The 18,951-nt window shown below is 49.7% G+C and overlaps 1 protein-coding gene and 1 long non-coding RNA gene across 2 annotated transcripts in view; one reads left to right on the top strand and one right to left on the bottom strand.

Annotated features, from left to right (window-relative positions):
- Positions 1–18,951, top strand: part of Tgfa (transforming growth factor alpha) — an 89,421-nt gene that overhangs the window by 16,806 nt on the left and 53,664 nt on the right. The window contains exon 2 of the mRNA XM_005071102.4: positions 17,792–17,845. Within this exon, the coding sequence (XP_005071159.1) occupies positions 17,792–17,845 (54 nt within the window). The remainder of the gene's footprint in view (positions 1–17,791; positions 17,846–18,951) is intronic.
- LOC110341059 lies at positions 15,910–18,037 on the bottom strand. Its single transcript, XR_002382942.2, has 3 exons — positions 17,768–18,037; positions 16,836–17,027; positions 15,910–16,189 (listed from the first exon to the last, which is right to left on the bottom strand). It is a non-coding gene; the product is annotated as an uncharacterized LOC110341059 (long non-coding RNA).

Below are 18,951 nucleotides of genomic sequence, written 5' to 3' on the forward strand. Positions count from 1 at the left end.
TTCTTCTTTTAAGCACACATTAGCAAATCATTGATTATACACAAACCCACTGATGGGATGGACCTCTTCACAATGAGCAAATGTCTGAAAAAACCTGAGGTTTTTACAAATCTGAATCTTGGGATAGGAGAGATGGCTCAGCAGCTAAGAGCACACACTGATGTTCAGATCTTTAGGCACCGGCATCAGGTGGCTTACACTGGCCTTAATTGCAGTTCCAGGGGACCTGATACCCTCTTCTGGCTTCCGCAGGCAGCGCACTCACATGCCCACACCCATACACACACACACACACACACAAATTTAGAACTAATAAAAAATAAATCGTTTTTCTTAAAGTATTGATCTTTGGACCTAGTAATCTATTTCCGGAGCGATAACTATAGAAAAATATTAGAAGTTGCCAATATGATGCTCACACATGCCCTTGGGCGTATGCATACTCATTGTCTTAGGGTTTCTATTGCTTCAACGAAACACCACGACAAAAAGCAAGTTGGAGAGGAAAGGGTTTATTTGACCCACACTTCTACATCACTGTCTATCACTGAAGGAAGTCAGGATAGGAACTCAGACAGGGCAGGAACCTGGAGGCAGGAACTGATGCGGAAGCCATGGAGGAGTGCTGCCTACTGGCTTTTTCCTCATGACTTGCTCAAGCTATTTTCTTATAGAACCCAGGACCACCAGCTCAGGGATGGCACCACGCATCATGGGCTGGGTCTACTTGAGAAAATGCCTTACAACGGATATCCTGGAGGCATTTCTTCAACTGAAGCTCCCTCCTCTCTGATGACACTAGCTTGTGTCACATAGACACAAAACCAGTACACACATTAAATAAATAAACAAACCTTTAAGATTCTAGTCTTGTACATGCTTGTCATCCTAGCACTGAGGAGGCTGAGAAAAGAGCATTATCAGTTTAAGGCTAACCTGGGCTACATAGTAAGACCTTCCACATCATAAAAGAAAAGGTTTGTATAATATTTAAAGGACCTTATCAGGGCATCGTTTTCTAGAACAATCTCTCTTTATGCTATGCACTTAGTTAAGGTAGGCTGTGTCTACTGCAGAGGTAGGAAGTTGGCTTTGCTGGTGACTGTGGACAGAGTCCACCCTGCTGGTCCAGCCTGAGCACACAGACAGTAGTTTCTCCTAAGATGCTGCTCTGCCAGAGCAGGGGTCTCCCCAGACCCCCCTCCACCTCTGTGGGCTTGCTTCATGACCCTGCCAACATCCATGGTCTTCATTTGGATCTATGCATTTCTTTGTGATCCACACCCTGTCACTTGTCCCTAACCCAAATGATACATCTTCTTGGGAGGGGGTTAACTTTTTGGAATAGAACAGTACCGTTAGTTGAAGCCTTTCATCATTTTGGCTGGTACTTCTGAGCCCAAATAGCACAGGGCTGATGACTGCTAAGAAGGAGAGAAGGCCTGCTGAAATAAACCTTGCTTTCCAATAGGAAGGAAAGACACGGGCTTCATAGCTATGATGCTTGAAAGATGGAGAACACAGCTTCCCTGCCGTCTCCTGTCCTCTGTGGGGAATGCCTGAGGCCAGAGAGTGGCCTGTGGCCAGACACAGTCAATAGACCAAGGATAGAGACGGGATGTCCAAGGACAGACCTTTTATCTGAGCCCTCAGCCTTGAGAACTGGATTCTAGTCACGTGGGGCTTCTCACCCCTCATATATGATGTGATACATGTCTTCTTATGTGTGTACTTCCTTACACAAGGAAGGCACAGTTTGTGCTTGTGAGTGGGCCTCGTGTCTAACTGGCAGTTTGCCCCATCCTGACCAGTCTGGTCCTCTTCCCTGGGGTCACCAATCACCCCCACATCCCACAGACTGGGGCTGGTCTAGCCAAGGATGCTTTCTGGAGCCGTGATGACCTCTGCCTCAGCGGAGAGTAGCCAGAAGTGGACAAGTGGCCTTCCCTTTGGCCTTGAAGATAAAGTCGTTTGTGGAAAAGCATGCTCAGACTCCAGAAAGATGATTTCAAAGCACAGAGCAGTGTGCTGCTCACTCTCCCCAAGTCTGCTTTCTCTGCTTCCGTTTTGTGCATAAATGGTCCAGGTGCTGCTTCGTCTCTGCTGATTGTCACCCGAGGAGCTATTTTCAGAGATGTCTAGAGCTTTGTTCCTATTAAAAAACGTCTTTGCTTTGGGGAGATGAGGGAATCATCATGAACCACTATCGATATTCAGTCCCAAAGCTCTCGGTATTGGGGCAGGGTTAGAAGAACCTTCTTTCAGCTTGCAGTTATACTGACAGGTATCTGGGTGACCCAGTCTGTCTGAGAATGGGGGGACAGGTGACTTTGCTTCTGTTTCTAGTCTCAACTAGTATGGCAATATTTCACAGTTGGCCATCATTTACCTCCAGAGGTTCTCTTCATCTGCCTCCCTTCCCACTAGCATAGGAGCAAATGGTGGGGGGGGTGTTTTGTTTGTTGTTTGTTTTTTGTCTTGGCACACCTGGGAAACAGTTTCATCTTCTAGACCAACTATGATCTTTTGAAGGTGACTGTTTAGATGACTCTGGGAGCTGTAGTTGAATGCAGTGGTAAGTAATTCTGTGATTGATTAGTAATGTCTGCTGGGGATCTAGCATAGAGTTGGCTCTATGAGTGCAACGTATTTATATTAATGCTCAGGATGATGGCTGATTTTTCTTGGAGTGAGAAAATGATGTATTTCCTAGGACTGAAGGTATTGTTACTTGTGCTTCTTATTTTTCATGCTTTCCTTGTTTGTTTCTCTGTTGCTATGATGAAACACTGACCAAAACTTGAGGAGGGCGGAGTTTATTTGGCCTACACTTTCTGATCACAGTCTTTCGCTGAGAAAAGTCAAGGCAGGAACTCAAAACAATTAGAGATGGCAAAGGAATACTTCCTAATGTCTTGCTCCTCAAAGCTTGCTCCAATCCCTTTCTTCTATAGCCCAAGCCCACCTGCCCAGGCATTTCATAGCCCACAGAGCCCACAGCGAGCTGGGCCCTCCCACACCAATCAGCAATCAGGAAAACCCTCACCAGACATTCCTACAGGCCAGTCTGATGGAGACAATTCCTTAGCTGAGATGACCTCTTACCAGATGTGTGTAGGCTTCGGGCTGGCATCTTCTTCTATAGGGAACTGGCCTGGTTGTCCCTGGGGATCTCACAAGGCAGAGAAGGTGGCACAAGTGTCATGACTGTGGTTCACATTATGATGAAGGCTGCGTGGGATGTCCACTCAGGAGTCCTTCTCACATATAGCTGAAAGACCAAGGGGTTGACTAGCCGCTGTTCCACTATTCTTTGTCACATGTAGTTGCAAGTTTTTCTCACCTCTCTCCTGGTCCCACTGGACTGGTTTCTCTCCCACCCACCATGTCCCAGCATTTGCTTATAAAATAACAAACACTATGAGGCTAATGTTAAATATAAGTGTTTGGCCAATGGCTCAGACACATTACTGGCTAGCTCTCTCTTATAAATTAACCCATTTCTATTAATCTATGTATTGCCATGAGACTGTGACTTACTGGTAATGCTCTGGTATGTTACTCTTTTGGCGGCTACATGTCATCTCTGGACTCCTCCTACTTTTTCTCTGTATTTTTGTTTGGATTTTCCTCCTAGCTATAGTCTCCCTGGCCTTTAGCCAAATCAGCTTTATTTATCAATCAAGAAAAGCAATGCATATTTGCAGCATACAAAAAGACATCCCATATCAGTTACATTGTCATAACAACAGACACAAAAGTGCTGACTGACCAGATCCCAAGAAGGAATGTGTCTAACAGCCACCACTGTGTGGTATCAAATGCCGCAGACCTGCAAGATCTGCAGCCCTGGACCAGGATGCTAGATTACCTTAGCGCATCCAAGGCTGCTTGGTACCTGTCTGTGCCTTTCAGCCTCCACATTGGAAGGCTTCTCTGGGAGACTCCTTGCAAACACATCTACCCCATCTCCCCCTAGCCTCTGATGCCTTTTCTGTGCCCTCTGTCCCTGGGGATTGGGGTTTTACTCTGCTCCCTCTTCTGACATGTTCTGCAATTAAGACTGAGTATGGGGATGGGTGGTCCTGACAATGGAGAGGAGTCACCAGCTGAAGCTTGCCATTGCTTTTTGCCAGGATCCCCCCAGCAGCAGCTTGCTGAACACAGCCTCCAAAGTGGCCCAGGACTGACAGCAGGTGGCCCAGCCTTGCTTGCTGTTCACTGTTCAATGCCAGGTAGAATCTAGGCATAGCTCAGGCTGGCCTGTTTCCACCTTCACGGTCAGGGAGCCAATGGTCCAAGATGCCTGTGGAGCTCCCCTGAAGCTCAGTATGGTCTCTGCCTGTCTGGAAAAGCCTACCCAGCTCTTCAGGATGTAGCAGAGAGGGGCATTTTGTCTGAACATAGGACTGGAGCAACTAGACTGTTGGAAGGGAGCGGAATCCCCTTCACCATGCTATCATTACCAATGGATGTTTTTGCTTGGTCTGGCTTATATGCTATTATTTAGAGAAGTTTCTGGTTTAAAGAAAAATGGAGCAAGAATCTAGAGCTCCCACATACTTTCTTGTCTCTCCTTTCATTCACTGGTATGTGTGTTACACTTGACAAACCAAAGCTGACATGCTATTACTAAGTTACTAGCATCTAGCTAAAGCTGCCTTAAAGATCTATTTTATTTTAATTGCCTGTGTGTGTGTGTGTGTGTGTGTGTGCATGCGTGCACACGCGCTTGCATGTGCACATGGATGCAGTGCCCTCAGAGACCAGAAGAGGGCATTGGTTCCCCAGGAGAATGAATTATAGACAGTTGTGAGCTGCCAGTGGGGTGCTGAGAAACAAACTCAGGTCCTCTATAAGAGCAGTATGCACTAAGCCACTTCTCCACCACCAATTTAACTGCAATTAAATATAAGTTACAAGCCCTTAGTTGACATTAAGTAAGGCTCACACATGGTGTTGTACGTTACATGGGTTAGGAAAGATTTATAATGATGATTGCAGTTTGCCATTAAAGCCTCATTCAGCGTGAGTTCGAGGCCTCAGAAGTCCCCTGTCTCCTACTCCCCTTCCTAAAGTCTTAGCTGCCATGGATCTTCTCACACATCTACACTTGTCTTTCTCGGATCTCATAGGGATTCCCAGCCATTTCCAGCCCAGTTTCTTTTACTTCTGGAGCCTCATGGTGTTCAGCCTCCCCTGTCTCTTGGTAGCTTCATGTTTTCATTGCTATATAATGCCCTGCTCTGTGACCACACCACTATTTATCACTTATCTATGAGGGACGTCACAGTGGTGTCTAGGTTCCTGCAGTTAATGGACAGCTTCTGTGGACACTCTGGTGAAGGTTCATTTTCAACTATGATATGTAGTAAGGGGAGCTATGGCTTGAGCCCATGGCAGGACTCAGGTGCCCAGACTGTCCTCTAGAGTAGCGCCATCTCAGAGAAAGCTTCTCTGAGATGGCTTTGGCTGTTAGACTGTACTACAGACCACTCCAGACAGGGGCGATCCAAGACCCTTGTCTCATTGCACCCTTCTCTGGGGCTTCAACATGGAATCCTATCTCCTTCCCTCCTTTTTCCCCAGAGCTCCCTGTTATCGTGAGACTTGAACCTTCTTAGCAGCAAGCATCCTATTTTCCTATTCCTTCTTTTCTTTCTGCTTTTCCCTAACAGAAGCTGAACGAGTAAATGTAGAGAAGGGGGTGGGGTGTGGACTGGCAGGGAGCTCCTGCCCCACTCTCCAAGATGTCTTCCATAAATCTGAAGGATTCCAACTCTTGACCCTATTTTTCTTTTCAATGTTCTAAAATGTCCTTAGCAAAAGGCACATGACATTGTCCCCAAATTGAATGGCTAGTGTGCCCAATTCCCTACCAGTGTCTCCAGGGTTCACAAAGGAGACTTGGAGAGCATGAGTCAGAGCATGTAAAGCACTAAACTGTGTTGCTACATGTGGCCATGACAACCCAAGTGGCCTGAGGACAATGCACTAGGGTCCCCAAGCTTGGCTGTGGACTAGACGAGCAGAATTGTATGTCCCTTGAGAGTCTGATAGCCTCTGGAATGGCCTTTGTTTGTGGCTAATTGGCCTCGATACTATATAGGCAGGCTTTGTGCTGTTCAACCCAGATACTTTGGTTCATGAAAAAAACAATCAGACAGACAGATGCAGACAGGTGGACATGACATGGGGTCAGCACTTGGAGGGGCAAGGCACCCCACACCCTCCCCATAATTCCAGTCTAACCTCTGGAAGACCATTTGCTGGGTTCTATTAGGGCTTGTCAGCTCATGTGACTGTCCCTAGCTCCTTTCCACTATGTGCTGACTATTTCTGCTCAGGCATCATTCGGGGAGGACTGACCAGAATGAAGGCAGTCTCCCCTTGTGGGGGTCTAGAATGTCTCAGCAGTTAGAAGCACCAGTATCATCCTGAGAGGAGCAAAGTCTCAGGCACTACAGAAATTTAGTACTCTTGGCCCACTCACTAAATACCAAGAGTGGACCTTGTCATTGCCACAGTAATGAAACCCCTGTGGGGTTCAGAAGACCCTGGTGGGGTGTGTTGCCAGTGGGAAGGAGCCCTGACTAGAAGGGGAGGGGTTTGCTGGTTAGAGTCTTCTAGTGAAAGGCAGTAAGTCAGCCACACTCCCAATCCACGCTTCCTTCCCGCCCTGGGCTTGTCTCTCCTTTCCTTTCTCTTCTGGATCATTCCTGCTCCTCACCAATCTGCAGTGGAAAGTGGAACCCCAGAGTTTTAGGCCACAAGCTGGTGGCCTTCTAGGGATTGCTTCTTCCTCTCTGTGACCATGCTTCCTAATCAGCCACTTAACTCATTGTCCCTTCCGCCCAATTGCCTTCATGCCCAGGCTAATACTGCATTGATATTAATCCTGCCAAGTGACACTTGGATCTGTGTTGGCCGGAAACACCTTCTGCAGGGTGGTGCCAGGGTGTCCTGAGTCTTGGGCAGCGGTGGGAAGAAATGTGTTTGTTGCTCACTTGGGAAATGGAGCAGAGTTGAGGGACTGTTTGCACATTCTTGAGGACTTCCAAGTCCCCAGCCAGGTGGGATATCCACACATGGGCTAGCCACCAAAAAGGAAATATGCTCAGCCAGCTTGAAGCTGCCAATAGGCTAATTATGTTGGTTGGTGTCGGGGTCAAAGGATGATTTGACTTACCATAGCCAGGGAGGCTGCGAAGTCCCTGTGGACCACATAGATGGGGAAGGGATTCATACCACCCCTGTGGACCTAAAGACTGGCAATGGCTTCCACATTTGCTGTCAGTAAGTGTTTTCTATCTGTAGCAGCAGGAACATAGAACAACTCCACTCTCAGAAGCCCATCTTTCAATTCAGGTGAAGCAAGGTTTTTCAGGGTGAGCTAGGAGGAAGCAGAACTGAGATTTTTTAAACAATATTTTAAAATACAGACTTTTAAGCACTATAGTTAAGAGAAGGGTGCTCATGAAAAGACACATCTGAGAATGGGGATATGGGCTTCTCTGTGTGTGTGTGTGTGAGAGAGAGAGAGAGAGAGGAGAGAGAGAGAGAGAATCCCTTTCATAATTTTTACAGTAGTCATATGTAGGAATTGGGTGTTTTTGAAGTTGTTATCTTCAAATGGCTAAAAAACCAGAGTGAGGTCACACATGGTTCTTGAGGACAAGATCACACTTGATAAAGGAGAAGTTTAAATCACAGGACTGTAGGAAGATAGGCTATCGCCAGGAAAAGTCTAGCTCACAGGGCTGCGGGAAGGTAGGTTATCGCCACTGTAAACAAATAGACTTGTTAGAGATTCCCAGAAAATGGAAGAGTAGTTCGGCCCTGCCCAAATCATACATGCTCAGACCATAAGCTTGGCTCACTGCTCTGTTTACTGATGTTATAAACCTCTCAGCAATGTTCATTGTGCTGGAATGCTTGCTTCCCGCTCGGCCAGAGGATTCTGATGCTGGAGCAAAGGGCTCCTTTCCCTGTCTTTGTAACCTGCCTCATTCTTTGCCTGTTTCAGGCTCCAAGGCTCTGGGCCCTATGGCTGGTACCACTCGAACCTAAACCTGTGTCAGCCCACACCCCCAAACTGTTCTTCATCCTTCTAGGACCCTTTCCAGAGGCACCTTGAGGTCTGAATCAATGGCAGTCAGCTGGCACAGGCTTTCAGAGCACTCAGTGTGGTACAGTGTCTTTGCCATTCGGCCCTGGTAGAGCCTGTTGGTGACTCAGCATCTGAGGACTGCAGCCAGCCCTGATACCTTGCAGTTCCAGGAACTCAGATGGGGGTGGCTGGTGGGGCCCCTGAGGAAGAGGAAGCTTGACTCAGGACCTATCCCAGATACAGAGATGGGCTCCCTCCTGGCAGAGACAGGTGTGGCACAGATCTTGCAGATAGTCCTTGCCAAGGGCCTTCCTTGCCCCAGGACACACACGGCTCTGAATCCTGGTGGGTAACCGATGAGCCAGGGCTGTGCTATCAGACCTGTGTGTGTGTGTGTGTGTGTGTGTGTGTGTGTGTGTGTGTGTGTGTGTGTGTGTGTGTGTGTGTGTGTGTGCGCGCGCGCGCGCGCGCGCCGTGCGCTCCTCGGGCCAGCGTCAGTGAGCTCTGCTGCTGCTGAGTGGGTGAAGGGTCAGAACAATGAGAAGGACAATACAAGTCTCGGCTCACACGTGTGGCCTTAGGAATGGAAGTGTCTCGTTGGGACAGGGTGGATCTCCTGCAAGCACCTCTCCACATTAGCTGGCTTTCACTGTTTATTTACCTTTCCAGAAAGTTAGGATGTACCACCTCCTTTTGCAATTGGGTCGACTCTCTGCCGACCTCATGTCTGTGATGTCACTTTTAGGCATTTATTAATTAGGACCTAAACTCTAAACAGCTCAAAGTACTCTGCAAATATTCACACTTGACCTTTGACACAGGGAAAGACAGTTACTAAGTAGCTTTTATAAATCTGAGACTGCAAGGTCTAGGCTGTGAGAGGGAAGAGAAACTGGGAACTCCAGATGGTCCAAGGGTATGATCCAAGTGGAATCCATCACTGGTCCTGGTTATGAGCAGCAGGGAACTCGGGGAAGTCAAAGGACCCGCCTGCCTACAGGAGTGATGGTCTCGTGGTAAGAAGTAAACATCTAGCTGGGCTTAGAAAGCGGGGTGGGATAATGTCATGGAAGGCAATTGAGCTAGTGTATTTAGGCAACTTGGACCATCTGGATGCCATTGGGAAGAAAATATGGAGAGTGAGCCTCATCGACCTGGCAGGAACGCCTCCGATGCTTCAACTGTGGGTCTGCTATCTGGGGGTCCCTCTTTTACTCAAAGAGCCTGGGCACAGACTGGTCACACTGGCTTCCATGGGATATGCTCGGGACTCCTGAAAGCAGGTCTAGTGAACCAGGAAACTTCCCTGAGAAGATCATTGGGGGGGTCCTCAAGCAGAGACCTCTGTATCATGATTTTCAATGAGACAATTTAACACCATTGAGTAGCAGACACATCCATTTCAATTTCTACCCAACAGTAGGTTTTATCTGTGACTCGTCAGCCTAGTCACTCAACAGGCAGTGCAAAGACTTAGACAGGCACGGATGTATGTATGTATGTATGTATGTATGTATGTATGTATGGATGGATGGATGAATGTATGTATGGATGGATGGGTGGATGGATGGATGGATGGATGAATGTATGGATGGATGGATGGGTGGATGGATGGATGGATGGATGGAATGGATGGAGGGAGGGATGGAGGGAGAGAGGGATGGATGGATGGATGGATGGATGGAATGGATGGAATGGATGGAGGGATGATGGATGGGAAGAGCTGACAGGTATAGCTCCACTGGGGCAGACTGATCACCTCGCTCCCCCTTGAGCTCTTCAGAGACCATTTCTAATGTTCACTGTGATGGCTTTCAAGGTGGCTTCCTATAGGAAAGGGACGGTGTGGGTTGTGAGTGACAGACCTCTTTGTCCCCCATCTCTCCAACTCTAGTTGGCCACAGTAATACTCAGTCACCACATGAATGAATGGTCACAATTTAAGTGTGTTTCATTTCCCCTGAAATCTGAATAAAAAGAAACTCTAGAAATGTAAGAAGGAGTGTAAGCAGACACCAGGCTTTAGGCCAAGTATGGGGCTAGTGGACACAGGAAACACCACACCACTGGGACAGATGGATAAGTGGGAAAATCTCAAACCACAAGGTGGAATAGGAGGCGTGAAGAAGCCATGATTGCTTCCCACAGATGAGCTGGACTTTGGAAGGCAGACACGATTCCCACAGGAGGGTGAGGGGCGCCAACAGTTTTATAGACAGGGCTACTGTCCCTGCACATATACAAGTCACATGTGTTTCAGCACACAGTGTGATGTTTTGAAGCATGTATCAGCTGTGATCCAGGTGATTACCAGTCAAGTGTGGTGGGGCAAGCCTGAGATCCCAGCACTAGGGAGATGGAGGCAGGAGGATCAGGAATTCAAGGTCATCCTCGGCTACATAGTAATTTGAAGGTCAGTCTGGGCTACATTAATTAAACCCTCTCTCTAAAATAAAATAAATGGGAAGAAACTCTCAGTGGTGCCCTGCAGGTTTCTGACAAATCCCCTAATTCTTGTGTTACAATGATTTTATCCAGGGGGTGGAATCTGTGACCTTTTACTGTGAAGGAAAAGAGAGTTCAACAGTTCCACAGAGGTCAGAGTTGCAAGGACCCCAAGCACTGTGCTAAGTGGGAGGAAACTGGTCCAGAGTGCTGGCTCCTTTGCCCTCTCTCAATAGCTGTAGCAGCCAGAGCAAAGGAGGGAAGGCCTTGTCAGAACCGGTTTGGCAACCGCTGGGCTGCCTAGAGAGGTGCTGAGGCCTGGGCTGGGGAGGCTGGGATGCAGGGATGGATGAAGTGTCTGTGTGTGGGCTGGCTGTGTAGGAGGGCTTGGCTTAGATTGCAAAGTAGAAGGAGGGGCCGACCTGGTCTTCAGCCTGCTTAGAACAGGAGGTGGCGGAGGAGGACATGAGTTTATTTTTGACCTTGTGACTTGGGGAGCAGGCCTTGGTGGAGGGTGAGGCTGGAGATGACGTTTGGGATGGTCTCGGTGACTTCAACAGTTCACATCATTGGCCTCTGCTGCAGTGTGATAATGGGGTCACTGTCACTGCCCCATGTGTCTCGGTTACTTAGAACAGGTCACAGAGATCAGATTTCCCTCCTTTCTTCCTTTCTGCTTCCTAAAGACTTGTGATTTTAAGTGTGTATGTGTGTGTGTGTGTGTGTGTGAGAGAGAGAGAGAGAGAGAGAGACAGAGACAGAGACAGAGACAGAGACAGAGTGCGGGTACCCAGGTGCCCTTGGATCCCCTGGAGCTGGAGTTACAGGAGATTGTGAGCCCCCCATCTGAGAGAGAGAGAGAGAGAGAGAGAGAGAGAGAGAGAGAGAGAGAGAGATAGAGAGAAAGAGTATGGGTACCCAGGTGCCCTTGGTTCCCCTTGGAGCCCTTGGAGCAGGAGTTACAGGAGATTGTGAGCCCCCCATCTGAAAGCAGTGCGTACTCTCAACCTCTGTACCATCTCCAGGCCCACAGCCCTTCCTCCTGCCTTTCCTTTTCTTTCTCTTTCCCTCCCAATCTGACCCTCTTCCTCGGCTTGTTAAGTAGGTGTTTGCTCAGTATTTGGCTCATTAACATAAGTAGCCGGTGCCCTTTTAATCCTCAAAAGCAAGGTCAGTGCCCTGAGTTCCCTTGGGCTTTAGCCACATGACCGTGGATCTCCCTTGCTGAAGTCCTTCAGGAGTCCTGAGGGAGGACAGGGTAGGCAACTGTCGCACCTCCTCTGGCTTCTGGGGAGCTCTGGGGAGAGATGAGCAGCATCAGGTAAACCAGCACCGGCTGCCAGGCTCGGCAGGCACGTTGTATTCTTAGGAAGCAACATGCCCCCTTCACCTCTGCCAGAGTCCTGTGAGGAGATCCTGTTCTTGTTTGGCAGAGGGATTTCAAGGCTTAGTGAGCTTAGAGTGTGTCAAAGTCCCGGTTACTGACTAACAAGGCCACAAACCCAGGTCTGTGGCAAAGTCAAGGCACACCTCAATCAGAATTCAGAAGTAGCAGAAGCTACCATGTCCAACCCCTCTGCTGTTTCTCAAACCTCCCTGTCCCTGGGGGTCTCTTTGACCTAGAGGGATGTGGGAAATTCCTGTGAGTTTTCCGTGACACTGGAGGATGAGCTGTGACACCAGTGCCATACAGTCACCAGAAGGTCACCAGGAGATATTGCCTTAGACTTGCCAATGTGAAATTAGCTACTTGAGGGATCCCAGAGGTCAGTAGGACAGGCAGCTGAGGGACCCAAGCTCACTGACTCTCATGGGTTGGGATTTCTGGATAGATTGGAAAGCCATCAAGTCCATACTGAAGATGTAGACGTAGGAAGTACCCTAATTTGATGTCTCATCCAGAGCCTGATAATTTGTATAATTCCACATAAAATTATCACAGAGCACCCCTTGCTGAGACTATGTGCAGGCAGTCATTATGGCTGGTCCCCAGTTCTAGGCAGAGGACTTACTCAGATGAAACTGGCCCAGGCATGGTGGTGCATGCTTGTAATCCCAGCTCTCAAGAGGCTGAGACAGGAGGATTGCTGTGAATTCAAGACCTGCCTGAACTACATGGCCGTAAAAAAGGAGGAGGGAGAGGAGAAGGAATTGCTTTAAAAAAAAAAGTCCTAGACAAAGCTAGGCTCTGGGCTCCTGTCTGCCTGCATTGCCATACTAAGTATGCCTGGCCTTAGCCAAAGGACAGGGAGGGGATTTGTGGGTTTTTTTTTAGGGGGGTCTTTTTGGACATGGTCTCAAGCAACCCATCTGTCCTACAACTCCCCATGTAATGAGGATGGCCCTGAACCTCTGGTGCTCTCACCTCCACTTCCTGAGTTGGGGGCTACAGGTGTGTGCTGCCACACCTGATTTTATGTAGTGCTTGGAATGGAGCCCACGGCTCCACTGGCATCTTCTCACTTCCAAAACAGGAGCACCGCACAGAGTGCGCACCCTAGACCGAAAACCTGGGGTCCAAAATCGGCAGTGTTTTGAGCACCCATGTGAGGTTTCAAGCAGAACATTTCACACCTGACCTTCTGGAATGGGTCACAGTCACCAGGCAGGTACCCTAAGATTACTGAGCCCAATGACACTGAGACTATTTGTAGGACATACATATGAAACAAATTAATTTTCTGCTTTGACTTTGCTCCTGTTCTCAAAATATTTCAACATCTGCATATAAATATTCCAAAATAAAATTCCAAAATTAAAAAAAATGGGCTGGGGATATTGCTTGATCATTAAAGTAGTTGCCTTATAAGTATAAAGACCTGAGTTGGACCCCCAGGACCCATGGAAAAAGTCAGGCCCAATGGTGTATGCTTGTAATCCCAGCATAGGGAGGTGGAGTCAGGCTCCTGGGACTCACTGGAGTTCCAGAAAAAGACCTTATGACCACACAAACTAACAAGGGGCTGGAGAGATGGTTCAGCAGTTAGAGCGTGTCTTAGTCAGGGTTTCTACTGCTGTGATGAAACACCATCACCATAAAGCAAGTCAGAGAGGAAAGCATTTTTTCAACTCCCACTTCCACACTGCTGCTCCCCACTGAAGGAAGTCAGGACAGGGCCAGACCCTGGAGGCAGGCGCGGATGCAGAGACCTCAAGGGATGCTGCTTACTGGCTTGCTTCCCTCGGCTTGCTCAGCCTGCTTTCTTACAGAGCCCAGGACCACCAGCTCAGGGATGGCACCATCGCCCCATTGATCACTAAATGAGAAAATGCCTTTCATGGCAGCATCTCAACTGAGGGTCCTTCCTCTGATGACTCTAACTTATGTCAAGTTGACACAAAAACGGCCAGTACAGAGCACTTGATGCTCTTCCAGAGGACCTGGCTTCCAATCCTAGGACCCACTTGGCCACTCACAACCATCCAGAACTCCAGTTCCACTCTGTATCAGGACCCATCTCCTGACACAGCACTGACCTTTGCCAGTGAGTTCCCCACCAAATTCTCCTCCTGGATGTCAAGGTCCAGCCTGTGATTTGGAAGCCTGCTCTGGAGGTAGGGTGACTAAGGAAAGAGCCTTGTGTCCCATGGGGCCATCTGTCTAGTGACTCATTCCTGGGTCTCTTGTGTTTCCAAACACCTTGCCTCACTCTCCCTAGACTTCTCCCCGTCCTGTCTGGCCAGTTCCTCCAAGGTTCCTTTGCAGCTTTGCCTGGTGTCCTCTGGAGCGTGTGCACAGCACCTCTGGGAGCAGGGCCCAAGTGTAAACTGACACCTCTTCCCAGGAGAGACTGGGAGGCTCTTCTCCACTGGGGAATTTGTGAGGCAAAACACTTGCTGGTCTATGCCAGCAGGGCCTAGGACCTGGTCACCCATTCACAAGAATTCTTGTGCCACTGGGAGCCCTGCACACCTGGTTCCTTCTGTGCTCCTCAAACGAGACAGAGGAAGAAAGGGAGGCTAGCAGCACCCCCAAGGGCTCATGTATCCTTCTGGCCCACTCTAGTCCTGCTCCTGCCCACCCCTCTCCCCTGTGCTGTTGTTGAACCCAGAGCATCTGCACCCAAAGGCGCCTGCTGTGACCATGATCCACCTCCCTGTCTTCCCTCAGCACCAGACCCTCACTCAGTCTTGTCCTTCCAGGCACAGAGGTCCAAACAGATAACATGCGGAGCTCTTGCTAGGCTCCCACTGAGTCATTCAGTGGGAGAGACAGGAGCCTAGGAGCAAACACAGGCTGCAACAGAGGCCAGGGTAGGCCTCACTCACCTCAGCTGGTGCAGCCAGGAACCTGAAGATGCCCCCTCAGGCCTGGCACTACAGATGAATGTCCCCATAGGAAGTGATTGCCAAGTGATGGGCAATTGAGGACACAGTTCTGTCTCAGGCTGAAAGCCCAGCTTCGGTCCCTGTCCAGGGCTCTATCTCAGTCAGGAGTGGGGCTGAAGTGTGGGTGCCCCTGCTCTGGGACCCAAGGGAACTGGCTGCCCAGCCTCTCTCAATGGCATTTCCCACTTTTCCATCACAGATAGACTTGGGGGTGTCCACTCCTGCAAACTCCAAAGCATGGGTTAGCCTTCTTCATCGCCTTGTTTCTGTCTGAAGTTTCTGAGTGGCAGACAGCTGTGTTACAAGCGTGGTGAGTTCACTCTGCCTTGAGGGCAGGCCTGGGTCCCAGCTCTGTGCTGGGAACAGGGACCAGGCTTCCCCAAGCACACTCTTCCATTGTGTGAGGCCTTCCCCTCAGCACCGCCCACTGCCCTCTTCTTTTTGAAGTCCACAGTCGGGGTTTCCCAACTTGGAGCTATTTAGACAGCCATGAGAATGAGACCCTGGCATGACAGCCTTGAAAGGATGCCTGTCCCCAAGGGAGGAGTACTGGCTGGGTGGCCTCACAGCCTGCCTTCCGATCCTCAGGACCAGTGCCAGGTGGCTTTGACACTCAGCCTAGAGGGACTCATGGCTCCTGCTTGCTGCTGAGCCTGAGCCTGGACTGTATCTTTCTGTGCCCTGGTGCTGACAAGCCAGCTCTGTGGTGGCCCCTTGGCTTCTCAGAGCCTCATGTCCACCAAGGCCACATGTTCCTAGAAGGCCTAGAAGGCCACATGTTCATACCAGGCCACATGGGGGGCGCTGCTGGCTCCCCCCACATATGCTAGTGGAGCAGCTCGGGCCTGGCTTATGGGGAAACTGAGGGCAAGGAGAAAAATCCCAGGAGGTGAAGTTGTAGCCTCTGGGCCTGCCAGGTTAAGCCAGGAGGGTCATACCAGGTGGAAACATATCTGCTAGTCTGCCGTGACCAGTCAGGCGCATTCACGCTACAATGTCTTGCACATTGCAAGTGGGTAGACTCATGTTTTAATGTAGCGTAAGAGTTTGGGCAGATTTCTGAAACTTCAAGTCTCAGTTTCCTGGGCATCCCCACAGGCAGGAAGACTGGCAGGAACTTGCTTGTAGGGTCATGAAAAGCACACAATGAGGATGTCTGCAGAAATCTGTGCAGGTTGTGGAACCGTGGCACACCACACCTAAGAGGAGAGGCCGAGCCTTGTTCTGCCTGGTCAGGCCCATAGCAGCCAGAGTGAAGCCAGGACGTGGTGGGAAGTCAGAAGGAAACTATTATTCGTTACCTTTCTAGAATCATAAATAAAAACAAAATGTTAGTCTTTCCTCAGAGGAACATGCGTTCTTTGTAGCCATTAATTACTTCCTGAAATGCCTTCAGGAGTTTGGCAATTGGCAGCTGACAGGTGAGAAGGAGAAGGATGCAGGGGCTTTGTGACAGGTGGGGGACTGTCCCCAGTGCACACCGATCTCCTGCCTTTGCTGCAGAGGCTGGCAGGGCCAGGCTCAGTGCTGGGTTTGTGCTGTTTGTCCTAACAGGTTGGTTTCAGGCAGGGAGGAGGCATAAGGATCACTCAGTGGTTTGGGGACAGTTGCTGACAGGCTGGTCATGCTCTCTGTCCTGAGGTATGCCAGGCATCTCCATGTCAGCCTTGACTAACTACTGGTCACTGACCGACTTCAGCCAGAGTGGTTTGTGGCAGTGCCCACAGCATCAGGACGTGACTTTGCCATAGCTCTGCGGGCACAACCCCCAACCTTTTCTGGCTCTGGCAGGAATGAACCCCTGGGTGTGTGGGGGGCAGATGTGTCTGGAGACTCCTATGAACGTGTGGACTGTAGGAAGGAAACATTTCCTCTGAGAACAGGAGCCCACTGTTGCACCTCAAAGGTCACGTGGGTCCTATGCTGTGGTAGAGGGACAGACAAGACCTACCTTGATTTCTGCAGTGGCTGAGGGGATCAGCCTTCTAGAATAGTCTGTCTGGAGCCTAGCCTCCTCTTCAGGGCTGCCTGAGGCATCTCTCTGCCTCTCTGGTCAAGGAAGTTAATTCATGATGATGGCAGAGCTCCCAAGAGCTTACTTCTTTGCAAGAGCTTTCTGCTCTGTTTTCGGAAATGTCCACCACTGTAACACGAGGGCACATACAGGTCACCTCTTGGCAGAGGTGGCTTCATGGATCACAGAACCATGCTGACCTTGCTGTGCTGTCTTGGAGTCTGTGTCTTATAAGGGAAATCAATGGGAGCCTTAGTTCTCAGGGTCCTGTCTACTGCCATCAGGGGGCTTCCACGCACGGGTCATTGACCCTGCCATGCTCTGTACCTACTGAGACCTGGACATACATGAATACACCCATGACATAGCAAAGAAGAGTGTGATGACAGTTCTCAGCTATCCTCAGTCAGGATCCTCACGCATCCTGGCTGTGGTGGTGCAATGCTCTTGGGGTCACCATCCTTCTTGGCTGGGGGAAGCCTGTCCCAGGGAAGCAGACATACCTCACTAGACCCCAGCTATGTCTCCGTACATTGTTTCAGCTGCTGCCTAAGGGACGTCTATCTGTCCCTGTATACCCAACCTGTGAGTACTCTCACACCCAAAAGAAAGCAACAACATACGCAGCAAACAGAAAACCCCACAACACGAGAAAAGAAATGCAGCCAGAGAAAGCACTGTTGACAGTTTCCTGTGTACTATGCCCCCACCATGAGCATATTTCCCCCAGTCTTGGCACAAGGGCCCCTGCTTTCATTTTGCACTGAGCCCCTCAAAGAAGGTAGCCAGACACACTTGTTGGCCCCTTAATAAAATCCTGAGGTCTTTGCTTGACCCCCAAGGCAGTAGTTTTCTGAGGAGACACTTACCCACGCTCTCTGCTTCCTCCACAGGTATCCTGTTAGCTGTGTGCCAGGCTCTGGAGAACAGCACATCCCCCCTGAGTGGTGAGTCCGTCCTCCCTGGGTGTGGATGGGGTATGGGTCCAGCCTCACATCTGGAAAGCTTCCTCCCGGGGACACTGGCCTGTCCTCGAACCGTCTCATTTCCTCTGGGCAGGCAGAGAAGAAAATACTGGAAAGCCTTCACTATGGCCCAAGAGGACTGTGCATGTTTCCCTCAGGGGCGGCCCATTCAGAGTCCTTCACCTGTTTAGATAACCAATGTGGAAGGTAAAATGGGGCCTGCTGAGCTTGATGCTGTCCATACTTTACCAATCATGTGATGATTAGATTTCCAAAGCTCCTGTCCATTTGTGCCCAGTGACCTGTGACCTTTGCTTAGTTATTCTCACCCCAACACCCCCTTTTCTGCCCTCTCTCAATACTTCTGAGTGCTGGGAGACAAAGCCCTCACTGACTCTGTGTCTCAGGAAAACCCCTCCTGTTTCATAGGTTCCTAGCTAGTGTTTGCACATGGTAATGGTTGTCTTAATAATTTTGATTCCTGCTTTTCTGTGTGTTGGGACAGGGTGTGTACATGCACTCAGGTACGCATGTTTGTGTGACAGGCACTTACCCACTAAGCCATCTGGCAAGTACCAGATGCCATTGCAACACTTACAGCCTGGGCTTGAGGGAACTTAGACATGAATCCAGGCAGGAGTCACCACTTGTTCTGGTACCTGATGGAAGTACCTCCAGGCAGCTCTGGGAGCTGAGACTCTGGCTGAGTGACCCTGCTGTGCCTTGCACCCTTCGAAATTAAACTGTGCACGTGAAACATGCAGGCTTCGGGGCTGGGTCAGCCGGTGGAATGGAGACCGGCTAGCTACTGAGTCACTCTTGAGACAAGTTGGAATGGTGGCAAATCCTGATGTCACTCTCAGTGGGAAGGATGCCCTTGACTATGTTACCCCTTCAAGTCTATTCATACAGAGTCTGGCGATATCCTGCTTTGGTCTGCTCCCTCAAGGCCCTGGAGTGGCTCCTGCTGAGCCTCCTTGGAGTACTGTAGGCTCTCTTGGCAGACCTGATCCCTCAGCCAGAAAATCACAGGCCCTACCCCATCTGAAGCCCCAGTTCCCCCTTTCCCTTCTGGATTTCCTCCTAAG

This window comes from Mesocricetus auratus, unplaced genomic scaffold, assembly GCF_017639785.1.
Source record: "Mesocricetus auratus isolate SY011 unplaced genomic scaffold, BCM_Maur_2.0 Super-Scaffold_100676, whole genome shotgun sequence".
Lineage (NCBI taxonomy): Eukaryota > Metazoa > Chordata > Mammalia > Rodentia > Cricetidae > Mesocricetus > Mesocricetus auratus.